Consider the following 12,870-nt stretch of genomic DNA (forward strand, 5'->3'; position numbering starts at 1 on the left):
TGAGGTCTCAGCCTGTATAAAAAGGATGTGGTGGGGTTATGGAAATAGTCAAGGGGATGGAACAGTTGCTTTTTGGGAAGGGACTGATAAAATGAGGACTCTTCACTTTGGTTTTCCAAAAACATAAAGCTGTTGGGTAGGTTAACATACACGGCAAGTTATGCAGTCCCATAATGCAGAAACTAGTAAGCGTCAGACACTTTAAACAAGGAGAATATGACTTTTTGGAGCATTCTGTTGCAGAATATTGTGGGGCAGACAGTACCAGCATGTTCAAAGCAAGGATTTGACAGAACTGGTGGGAAATGCGTCTGTTAGCACAAATGGGGAGGATAGGTCTGTGATGGACCTTCTAGCATGCATGTACATGCAGGAGCATGAAGGGAGTGGGACACAGAAGAGACAGAGCTGGCTTGCTCTGCTTGAACAGTGTCTTTCTGAAAACCCAATTAAGTACTTGTGTGAAGGAGGTGGATGTTGTGCTAACCCAGTAAAGCAAAGTTTATGTTTTGAGCCATGTTTTTTTGCAATTGGCTGTTGATACATTGAATAAACATTGAGTGTTGGTGCTTTTCACTTCTGACCTTTTTCTTTAAATCTGTATGGCTTGTTAGGTCATTTGGACAGAATCTTGCTTTTCAGGGGCTTTTGGTTTTTTTTTTTTTGGTTGGGTTTGTCTATTTGTTTGTTTTTTAAAAGTGTTTAGGTTTGAAACCCTGGTACCTGGGCAGAATTTCTTATTAAAATAATGAAGACCTAGGTTTCTTTAGTCTGAGAAACTACAAAGGCCTCTGCTACTTGAAATTGTAACACCAAATATTTTCAGCAAGCTGGGAAAAAAGTACTTTCTGTCATTTTATGTTATTTTTTTGGCCCCTTATGCTTGTACAGTAAGGCAGTTTTATACTACCAAATTACATTTTTTTTTTTTAATTTTTGACATGAACTTTACTCAACTGGTTTGGGGAGACATTTTTTTCCTCACTAACTTGTGAGGAAAAACTCTTCATGTACTCTCACTTGAATGAAAAGTCGGGAGCAGACTCCACTTGGAGACATATGGCTGATTCAGGTTGTATGATCCTAAGTCATAGGTCTCTTCTCTAGCTTGGTTACTTGTTTATCTTTCTGTGAAACACCTTGAATGAATGAGGAGAAAATGGGGTATCTATAACAAAGACTCCATTGTCTTTGAAATTGCTCTTAAGTTCTTTAGTAATAGTGTTAGTAGTATAACTAGCCATTTGTGTACGTTTAGGATGTGTGTGTAATAATAAAACCATATTTTTATATATACATGCATGTATATACAGCCAGAAATGCCTTATTTCAGCCAGTGTAAAAATACTTTGGTGTTCTAATTCTTTCATCAGCATCCCATATTCTTGTCATTTAGCATAGGCTCTACAGTATTTATATAGTCACTGGTGGTACTTGTGGAAGTACTTAAATGTGCATGATAGGTTTAGTTGATTAGCCATTTGGTTAAAATAGAGTGCTACTTTTGAAGCAATAATATGTTTTCCAAGAGGTTCTCATATGAGAGCTGCAGGGAGTCTCATGTGCTATGCTCTTTGCTATTTCTGGGAAATTCTTCCTTGTATTTTCATATTATTCTTGTGTGAGACTTTTGACATAATCACTTTTTTTAGTCACCAAGAAGTTGCAGTCAGCCCTGTTCTAAAAGCCAGGTTTAGAGGAGAGATGGACAATATGACTTGGTCTGTATGCACAGTAGGCATTCTTAAATATTTTTCTGGAAATGAAACCTGCAGCACATGTGGAGTACTGGTTCAGGAGGAGGAAAGTTAAAACATGCTTTTACTGCGTGGAGAGTAGAGAAACTCAAAACTATTTTGCTTCATCAGTATAATACCAACTGTTGTATTCTGGGAAGCTCTGTCTCATCATTATTTGCTTGAGGAATGCTGGTTATTGGAAAGTGTGGGTAACCTGAAGAGATTTTATTATTTGATTTTTCCCTGGGATCTTTAAGTAACTGGGCAGAAATCATGCAACTTCTGTGATGTATTTCAAGGAAGAAGGAAGAGAGGAAGTGGAGAAGTAACAATGAGCAAACTTTACAGAAAGGGCTGAGAGATGACATTCCTCTGTTTGGTGTGCTGTTTTTTTGTTCGTGGTATGGTTTATTTATATAGCTTAGTTTTGCAAAGGTTTCCTTTTTTGAACTGGAGCTAAGACTTTTCATGAAGACTTCTTTCAGTCATTTCTTGTCTGAACCTTTCTTTTGGAAACACCTAGGGATATTCCTTTAGCCTACAAAAGGTGGTGAAATACCTATTCTGCTCATACATTGCTGTCCCCCTCCCTCCATGTATTTAAAATAATAGGTATAAGCATTATATAAGCCAGTGGATTTAAAGCTGCCTTGGAGAGTAGAAGAATGCACAAGTAGAGTCCTAGGAAATTGCAGTATAGGTTGGTAAGTCAGAGGATAAAGAAAGGAATTTGTATGACCACAGGTGGGAAGTGAACAAAACATATTTTTGCTTTATATGATTCTGCTGTTATGCTAAGAGGCCATGTAGAATTCAGCAGGACTAGAGTCTGCCATAGGGAAAGTTAACAGGGCTTTGTATATTTATAATTTTCCTGTAGCTGGAATGTGACATGGATTTTTTTACAAGTTTGGAGATGGAGAAATAATGTGCAAAGAGGTTTCAGCTACCTCATCAACACAGAGTAGGACCTGAAATAAATTATTTAATTTCAAAAGTGTAATCATTTTTTCTTAGATTTTAAAAAAAAATCTCATAAATATAAATTAATCATTGCCTAGATGACTTTGTAGGGAGCCTATTCTGTTCAGCTAAGTGCCTTTTTTGTGGTTTGTTTTTAATGGAGCATGTATGTGTGTGAATATAATTATATGGTTTTTGTGAAGATTATTTGAAAAGGTTCAATTTAAAAATATTTCCTTGTTTATTTAATAAAATATCTAAACCCTCTGACTGCCTCTTTAAAGAATGAACTGCTATTACAATTGCAGTTTACATGTTGAAAGCATGAAGTTGAAATAAACTAATGTTGCTTAAGTCTATTATTCATTGAAACATTACCTGTTATGTTGTGATATGATATTAGGAATACCTATTCCATAGGTGTAATCAACCAGTGCTAAGTCTCTGTCAAGAAGGAATTGCTGTGCTGGTATTGCCAAAAACGAATTTGTGGATCTTGACTGTTTTAATCTACATTGGCTTAATTTCAGTCTGGAGAGTTTTTTGTGTAAACTGCCTTTGACAGAGTTGCTGTGAATTTTGCATCTGGTGATGTTTAGTCTGTACCTACCTAATGAAAACGCTCTGTCATGAGTAGTATTTGAAATTCATCATCTAATGGGGACAGCTGAGAATGCATCTGTAAGTTTTTACACAGTGTGCAGAGTTACATTGATGTAAGTCTGGGACAGAGTTCCAGCTTCATTAGATTTCTGTGTGCCAAAGAGAGCATAGCATGGTAAAATATTTACAGAGTAATTTTTATAATGCTGTTAATTGAGACCACATGTAATTACAGCCTTTTCTTTGGGCAAAACCTGAGTCTGGAGCCTATGGTTCTGCATTGTTTTCTTCCAGTTTTTGCTCCTAAAAATTATGTGCACTTTGGATTCCAATCTTGAGCCTCATGAAAGTAGCATTGCTTGCTCCCTGGTGTATTTGCTTTGTCTTCCATTACTCCCCCCCCCCCCCCCTTCTTTTTATATATTTGTCTTTCTTTTTCCTCGGTGTCTTTCTTTGTGGTTCTCTACTAAAGCTGTACCAGGTGACAACAAAGAAACTTTTGTCTAGGCTTCTGTAGATTTCACAGTAGGTTATGCTGAGTTCTTGTGTAAGGAACTCAGCATAAGTTGTAAGTTGTGGGTACTGAATTTCCTAAATTAACTGTTTAACTGAATTGCTTGGAGAGCCTGTAGTGGCCTAAAATGAACAACAGGGAACAAACACTCACATTTTTAAATACAGATGCTAAGATTGCAATGCAGAATATTTCCTATATGCCACACAGAAAAATTGCATTTGATGTTTATGTTATAAATTAAATGGACAGGTTGACTAGTTGATCAACTAATGTCAAGACCTACTTACACTAAACTCTAGTATATAAACTGTGAGTTATGGTAGTTGTCTTTGTAATAGTGCAGGTGCCAAGGTTTGCGAAGAAGTGTTTGTTAGGTAGGAAATAAGGAGAAGCAGGCCTAGCAACAGAATAAATTTACAGTGAAGTTTATCCATTAATTTCTTCAAAAGTGCAAGCTCTGCTAAACTCATTTTCAGAGAGAGACACAAACATGTCCCAAAAGTAGAACTCTGCAGGGAAGAAGGGAGGATAAATCTAAAATGAGAATTGCAGTTTTTTGTTTAGAAATTTACAAAGAGAAACTGCAGCAACTAGTGGAGATTTCTTTTGTTTTTCCATAGCCTCTACTACTTCCATAGTAGAGGCTATGGAAATGAGGGACTCCCAGCTCTTTGGGAACAATGCTCAAACCCAGTACAGAATCTCCTTGTCTTGGATTAGAGAAGTGACCTGCATGTAATGACACTTTTTCTTCCTCCTAGACCTCCTAGACACCTGTCTCCTTAAAAGCATCTCCTGTAGTTTCAAAGGCAAAAAAACCCAATTGTGACAGAGATTTTTCAAAACTAAAAACTTTGATCTGTTTGCTGTTAGCTATGTTCCTATGTAATTCTGGAGTTAAGCTATTCTTTTTCTTTATTGTTTATTTTTGATATGAATCATACTTCTGACATCTTCAAATTTACCCTGAAGTAACATGCTGTAAATGTCATACAGGGGAATTTGTGCCTTTGATTTCTACAAGGAGTGATCAAAGTGTCTGATTACCCTGGTTTTAGCTAGGGTAGGATTAATTTCTTCTCAGCAGCTGTTACAGTACTGTGTACTGGATTTGGTATGAAATGGTGGTCATCACAAACTGATGTTCTGTGTTTTGTAAGTTGTGTATATACTAAGTCAAGAACTTTTTTCTCCCCCTTGTCTCATGCTCTGCCATTGAGGAGGTGAGCAAAACAATCTGGGAGGGAGTTTAGCTGGGACAGGTGACCTGAACTGACCAAAGAAATAAGCCACACCATAAAACATCATGCCCTATATATATAAACTGGGACGAATTACTGAAAGGGTGGCCGATCTACATTCAGGAGGGGTGGTCTGGCATCAGTCAGTGGGTAGTGAGCAATTGCATTGTGCATTGCTTACTGTTTCCTTTTTATCATCATTATTATTTACCATTTAAAATTAAGTACAATACAAGAATTATTATTAATAAATTGTTCTTATCTCAATATACACATTTTGCATCAATTCTTTCCCCCATTACATGTGAGGTGGAGGGGGAAGAAAGAGGGGAGCTGACTGAGCAGCTGTGTGGTATTTAATTTCCATCTGGGCTTAAGCCACAGCAGACCCCTTTCTGGGTTTTGTCACCAAAAAGACTGAAGTGGGTTGACCCTGACTGGATGACAGGCACCCACCAAAGCTTCTCTATCACTTTTCTATGCAACTGGACAGGGAAGGGCTCATGAGCTGAGATAAAGACAGTGTGAGGTGACTCACCAAATGCCATCATGGGCAAACTAGGCTTGAGTTAGAGATATTAATTGAATTTGTTGTTAACAAAATGAGAGCAGGCTAATGAAAAATGAAGTTAGACCTTAAGAATACCTTTCTCCACCCCTATGTTTTTCCCAGCTCTACTTCCTCCTCCCCAGTGGTGCAGAGAGATAGGGAATGGGGATGAACATCAATTGATGACAAGTTGTTTCTGCTGCTGCTTAGGGAAAGGAGTCTTTCCCCTGCCTCAGCATGAGGTCCCTCCTGTGGAAGGCAATGCTCCACAAACCCCACTGATGTGAATCCATCCCACAGGCTACAGTTCTGCATAAACTGCTGCAATGTGGGTCACTGTTTCACATGTCCTTTGAGAACAGCCTGTCCCAGTGTGGCTCCTCCATGAGGTCACAAGTCTTACTAGGAAACCTGCTCCCTCCTCTGCAAGAGTCTGCATGTCTCTGCCAGGAGCTTGTTCTAGCACAGGCCTCCCATATGTTCACAGCCTTCTCTCAGACATCTACCTGCTCCAGTGTGGGTCTCCTCCATGAGCAGCAGGTGGATTTCTGTATCCCTGTGGTCCTCCATGGGCTGCAAAGGGTCAGCTGCTTCTCCATGGTCTTCACCGCAGACTGCAGAGGAATCTCATCTCCCATGCTTGGAGCACCTCCACTCCTTCCATCAACTGACCTTGCTGTTTGCAGAGTGGTTCCTCTTACATATTCTCACCCTTCTTTTCTCTGGCCAAAATTATATCCGCACAATAACTTTTTTCTTCTTAAAAATGTTATCATAGAGGCATTACTACCATTTCTGATTGGTCCAGTCTTGACCAGCAGCAGCCGTCTTGGAACCAGCTGGCATTGACTTTGCTGGAAATGGAGGAAACTTCTATCAATTTCTCATGAAGCCACTGCTGTAGTCACCCTGGCCACCAAAACCTGGCCATGCAAAAACCCAATACAGTTGGGTTATTAACCACTGTATACAGTTCAGTTTTATTTCTCAAATATTTCATTCTCTCTTTTAGACTTCCAAGGATGTGGACTAGTAGATTATTTCTCTCACTAATTTCTGCTGATTAATATACCTTATTATGGGAAAGATTTTCCTGAAAGTTTATTCCTGTAGTCTCTAATCTATTATTTATGGATGTAAGTGAATTTTCTTGGCTTTACACTGTGGATACGCCCAACAGTATTTCCTGAAGCTATTCTTAAGATCAAGCTGACTTGAACCCCTAGTGGGGATAGCCTCTGAGTCCCCACACTGCTCAGTGTGGTCAATTATTGCAATCTGTGCTCCTTGGGACTTCTGTGGAGTTTTGGATGGGCCCATGTGGAGGCTGTATGTGAAAAGTGTCATTGATTTTTATTACTGTTCTTGTGCCTGTCATATAGTTGTGTTGTAGTTATTTTTGGAGTCAATAAACCTTTCACCTAGATCCATGGTAAGCCACAAAGAAATTTTGTGATACCTCTTTACCATGTTACCTTATGCATTGCACCATGCTGGCAAACTTTCTCAACCGACATACGGGTGGAAGTCTGGTGCTGCAGTGGTCCAGCCATGGGACAGTTTCCTGCTTCTAGACGCTTGTGCTGCTAAAGCTCAGCACAGGTGTTACTGTTGAATGCAGGCTTGTTTGCAGTATTTTAAGGACAGTAAGATGCAAATGTGAAATGAAAATGAAGAAATGTGAAGAGCATTTGGAGGTTTTCATGATCTGGTGAAATGTATTTTTATTTCTGAATACGTAACTGATATTTCCAAAAAGTCTGCCAATGAACATGAGTGTTGTTCTGCACCTTCTAGAAAAGATAACAGCTGTCAAAGGCTTTTGGTAGCCTTCTCTGTTTTTCTACCTAAATGTTTCCTAAGTTACAGAAGCCATAAAATACACATTCCAAATAGGGTATTGACTTTTGTAATTCCGTCCCCAGTTAGAAATTTAATAATTGCATTATATTTCAATATGATATTTCAGCTACTGTGGAAATAATGCTGCTTTAAACTATTGCATGCTTCTTATGCAGGAAAGAAACAAAGGGATTTTAAGGCTTTAGTTAAACTGGCTACTGTGATAGGGCTGTACTTAGAATATTTTGAACCAATGCTAGTTTTTATTTAGATAAGACCTTAGGTCAGAAGATTGTTGGATCATATAATATAATTATTCTCTATTTCCTCTTAAAAGATATGTTATAGAGGGAATTGTGAAATTATGATAAAAAATTAATTGCAGTGGCCATGTCCTGATATGGAAGAGGTTCATCACATTCTGTTGTCTCCCACACTTGAGAGTGGAAAGCTTATGTTAGGGAACAAGAGCAAAGATGAGAGAGTGAGCAAGAGCACTTTCATGTTACTACTATTATACTGCTAAATATAACATTACTGTTAAATTGTATTACATACAAAAGTATACTGTTAAATTATTTTTTATATATACACTACTATATATATACACACTACTATATATAACACCACTGTTATTTTTATTTTAAAATTATTTATGTTTCCCTTAAAATTATTACTCGAAAGCTGAGTGAAGGTCTGATGTTATTCTCCTTGGTTCCAGCCTCAAGAAACAGCTTCAAGGTCTCACATCTTCAAAAATAAGTCTTTTAAGAAATCCAGTATCTGTGGATTCTGCAAACAAGTTATTTATAGCCAAGGAATTTCCTGCAGAGGTAAGTAATACATTGTGTGGTTTTTATTTTCTTGCTTTGTTAAGAAAATTAGTTTTATATTAATGTTAAGGTTTCTAGGAATACATGTTTCTGGTAATTCCCCTAGGAATAAGTAACCTTCAGTTTATTTCCTTCCTTTGTATAGTATGGTTCCCTGCTACTTTCAGGGAATAGGGTTCTGTAGTAGGTAATTGGACTTGTATAATCATGTACTTTTACTACTATGCTATTCAGACAGAATAAGGCAGTGCCTGCTTGTGGGACTCAGATTCAGTCAAAGAAAAACTGAGAGTTTCTAGCCAGGCAGACGCCTGGGAAAGAGCTGGAGAGAATGTAAATAATTCTTTATCTCTCTTGTTCTCACATTGTTTATAGTTAAGTTCTATCACTGTGCGTCAAGCACTTTGCACCAATGGTGTAGCTTGTTTTCACTTCAGAATCAATGGACTTGGTCTTTGCGAAGCTCTGTATAAAAGAGCAGTGTATTTTGAATAAACCGGAGTTTCACTCTCAGCAGCCTTCTTAGTGAGTCTTCTCATTCCCGTCCTGCCTCGACAGCGACACCTGCTGAGAATTTGTGAGGGGTGTATGAGTGGGACGGATGACACTTGGCTCTGGAAATTAGTCTACAAAGAGGAAGTGTGTAACCCTTCCTCCCTTGAGGCATGAAGGATTTATCTATATTAATTTGCAAAAAAAAAAAAAAAAATCACAAGAGCAGTTGTCTATTTCCCTTAATTTTGTCATTTGCATTATGCTCTAATTGTTAGTCCTTTAGTCTAATCACTCACAGAAAGAATAAAGATCTCTTGGATAGCACAGACTAGAGACTTTCTGCCTGCGGCATTCCTGCCTGCACCTTACTACTGTTTTCCCTCACTCTTCTCCCTTGCTGTGTAGAACTGCACATCCTTTCATCTTCTCCACGGGGATACCTGTAAAATAAAATACACCTGATAAAATTAAATATTGGGAAAGCTTAATAGGTCTTTTCTGCAGGTTATCCAGGGACAGGGCTTTGATCCCCTGGCTCCGCGTGGTTAATGTTTGACTCCTGTTATTCTGTGTTAATCAAGTAGTTTCTTTACTTGCTGTATGCATGGTTTACTTCCCAGAATAAGAATGTTATTATCTGTTAATCTAAAAAGTAGTTGCTGTTTTCACTTAGAGGTGTTTGCACCAACTTCAGGTTCTTGTCTGTTCATCTAAAAAGTAGTTGCTGTTTTCACTTAGAGGTGTTTGAACCAACTTCAGGTTCTAGTTAGATCGCATTCTCCCATCTCCATCCTTCCATATTCTTCAGACCCCTTAGGATCCCTCTGAGGGTCTGAGAGGGAAGTGTGAGAGGATATGGAAGGAATGTGGCCATTTTTTTTAGCTACAATACAGACTGCACCATAGAACAGCTATATAGTCAGCATTATAGCTATCATCATAGGAGTGGTAATTATGTATGCATTTCTTAAAAAAATTCTTCTGTCTGTCCTTCTGAGGGTTGGTTCCAAAGTTCTTAGGATTTAATTGTTTTCAATTTAGCAGAAATTTTTTTGAAGGAAGACTGTTTACTGAAGGAACTACCTAAAGACTGTCTTGATCAGCTTCAGTGTAAAAAGTACTGTATCAAGAGAGAATCAGAACTTTGATTCATAGAATTATTTAGACTGGAAAAGACCTGACATCAAGTCCTAGTGCTAACCCATCACTTCCAAGTATAACACTAAACAATGTCCTAAAGGGCTACATCTATGTGTCTTTTAAATGCCACTTCCTTCCAACACACTTCCCATTCAAATATATTCATGTCTATGATACATCTGTGTCTATATCTAAGTCAGTTTGGGATAAAAAAGCTGTGAGTGGGTATTTGTGTAGGTTTTTAGTAGTATGTGGTAGTCATTTGGGGGATGTGTTTTTTAGCCCTGTCTTGCAAATGTGGTGCGTAAAATCTTACTGTGAACAATGAACGTTTGAATGAAAGGTACCTTTGAATGGTGTCCCTTTGTCCTTTCACACTTCATTCCATCCTAGTAAAGCATTCTCAGTTACAGTTTTTCTACAAAAGCTGTGGCAAAGAGGAAAGAGAGTTGAAGGAGTGGAAGCTCCTGGCTCTTCTTCTGCACGGTAAGCATGTTTGTCTTTGAAACAGATTCTCATTATAAAGCAAGGACAAAAAGCTGTAGATTATCTTGCAGTAAGCCCAGGCCTGCACAACTCCCTGTGTCTCTTCAGTAGTACATCAAACTTGTATGTTCTGGTTTGATTTTCCCTGAAGTACAGTATAATTTAATTCACAGCTAAACAAATAATACATAATAATCTTGCATGTTTACATAGTTAGCAAAAGGCCACTAGTTACAGGAGCCTTTTGATTTTTGTTTTAGCTCCTTACCCTAAATGTTGAATGTTCACTATTTTACCTTATTTGTAAATGTAGAAACCTGCCCGCCCCGAGGGTCTCCCTAATGGGGAGACTCCTAAAAGGTTCTGTGCCAGTATTGAGAGATGAATGGGACTTTTGGTTTTTTCGGTCTTCAGGTTGCTGTTTATTTTTTTCTTATCAAAAGTTGAGCACACTGTCTACATCTCAGACTTAGTGTCCAAAGAGAAAGCACCAAAAGTCACAAGATGCACAGGTTCAAGGTATTTTAAAAATATTTTGTCCAATTAAGTCTTAGAACATACTTAATTTCTACCTTTCTACCAATAACTAATTATTTGTGTGTTCACACAACATCTGCATTGCAGTTCTTTTTAACCACTCTGTGCTACCAACACTGCACAAAATGGAGTAGATGAAGAACAAGAAGATCAGACAATGCCCAAAATCCTCCATCTTGCCTTCTATCTACCTTCATACTAAAAAACCAAAACTCTAAGTTTTTCAACCTGTGATAAACTGTACTACTATCTATTTCACACACTCGTAGATTCCAAAGTCTTGGAAGCTTTCTCCATGGATGAAGGTTAAAAGCAGTATTCTCTTGGGGATCAGGACTTCTCAGGACAGGCAGAGAAATATTCCCTGTGCCCTGGGTTCCAACAGTAAACAAGCTATCATAAGGATGTAATTTCTGTCTTTACAAGTGAATTTCTATTTTATTATTTTTACTTTATATTTTATATATAGAAAACAGATGTTAAAAATTTCTTGTATTTTCCTTTCCTTTTAAAAATTATTATTTCTCTTTGTTGTGTTGTGATTAAATAATTTTTAGTGTAGATCAGAGAGCTCTGAATCTCCTTAATCTCTAGGCTTCCTGGCAATTAAAAAAGCTGAAGACCAGATTTGGGAGATTTGAGTAATTTTAAACAAGAAAGTATAATTTCACATCTCTTAGAACATTGGTGTGTTGGGTGAAATACATGTGAAAAGTTGAAGCACTGTATAGATGTCTTTTGATGAAACCATCCTCATCTCCAGTTGACAATTAAGTTACCTAGTTTAGGTTTAGCTGCTAGCAAGCTTTACATGCAATACAAAGCATTCCATAAACTAATTTTTGAACTTAAAGCAATTAATGGTTGTTTGAATGAGTTGAGTATCTTTCTGTTAATCTAATGACTGTCAGTCTTGTTTGTGTGGATGTCCAAGTGAGACTGTGTTAATTGAAGCAGAGAAGCCTTTTTAGTGACCCCTCAGAAATGGGTGGATGTTGACCTGGAGATGAGTGACACAGAGTGTACTGTCCTATAAAGGAGGAGAGTGAAAAAAGAAATGTAGACTGCAGCCCATCTGTGGCATAGGAAGCTCGGGATTGTCAGCCCCTTTTCTCTTAGATAAAAGGTGCACATAGCAAGTTCCACTGGATTAGTAAAATGTACTCTAAAACAATTCTTCAAGATACGCATTATGTTTCAGTGCAGAGCTTAGCTAGTCAGATGTGGGAACTATGTGCACCATGGAAGTTATATGCATAACAACAGCACCATGAAAGGGAATGATGATTAAAGACTTACTGGAGCATATAGAGATACAAAAGAAGCCACTGTAATCAGTAGGCATTATGCAACTGGTACATAAGCTTTCTGGCTGAACATACCCACTCTGGAGCTCAGAGAGACAGTAAAATTGACATCCTTCGATGGAATATTGGTACCTTGGTAAGAACTCAGGGAGAGGGGAGGGATTTTGGCACAAATCTCTTAAGGTAAGTTTCTACTAACTAAAAATAAAAAACACACAAGGCAAAGACCTCTATGGAATGTTTAATGTTCACAGCTGTTACATGATGTTTCAGAAAATTGTCTGTAGAACACGAGTTCCCTATTTGTTTACCTCAGAAGCACCAACTTAATGAAACCAGAATTTGATCTGTGATTATTTAATTTAAAGTTAACATTTAAACCTTACTTTTAATCTTAGTGCTCCTAAGGTTTCTAAAAAGCTGCAACTTCTCTTTATTATGGCTAATAAATAATTAATTAAAAGTAAATTTGATCCCTCACTCTACAGTTTTTGCCAGCAAAGCCAATGACTACTGGCTATTTCATCTGATATTTCTGCAATTTTATGAGCTTAGCCCACTTGAAGGGAACGTAAAATTCCTAAGGGTAATTGGAAATTAGAATTATCTGCTCTAAT

The 12,870-nt window shown here is 37.8% G+C and overlaps 1 protein-coding gene across 9 annotated transcripts in view; it reads left to right on the forward strand.

The window, feature by feature from the left end:
• TNS3 (tensin 3) overlaps positions 1-12,870 on the forward strand; it is a 204,411-nt gene that overhangs the window by 21,950 nt on the left and 169,591 nt on the right. For all 9 annotated transcript variants that reach the window (XM_072924225.1, XM_072924226.1, XM_072924227.1 and 6 more), the window contains one exon: positions 8,177-8,288. In XM_072924225.1, coding sequence (XP_072780326.1) covers positions 8,177-8,288 — 112 coding nt within the window. Of the gene's footprint in view, positions 1-8,176; positions 8,289-12,870 lie in introns of those variants that run through there.

This window comes from Taeniopygia guttata, chromosome 2 (assembly GCF_048771995.1).
Source record: "Taeniopygia guttata chromosome 2, bTaeGut7.mat, whole genome shotgun sequence".
Classification (NCBI taxonomy): Eukaryota; Metazoa; Chordata; class Aves; order Passeriformes; family Estrildidae; genus Taeniopygia; species Taeniopygia guttata.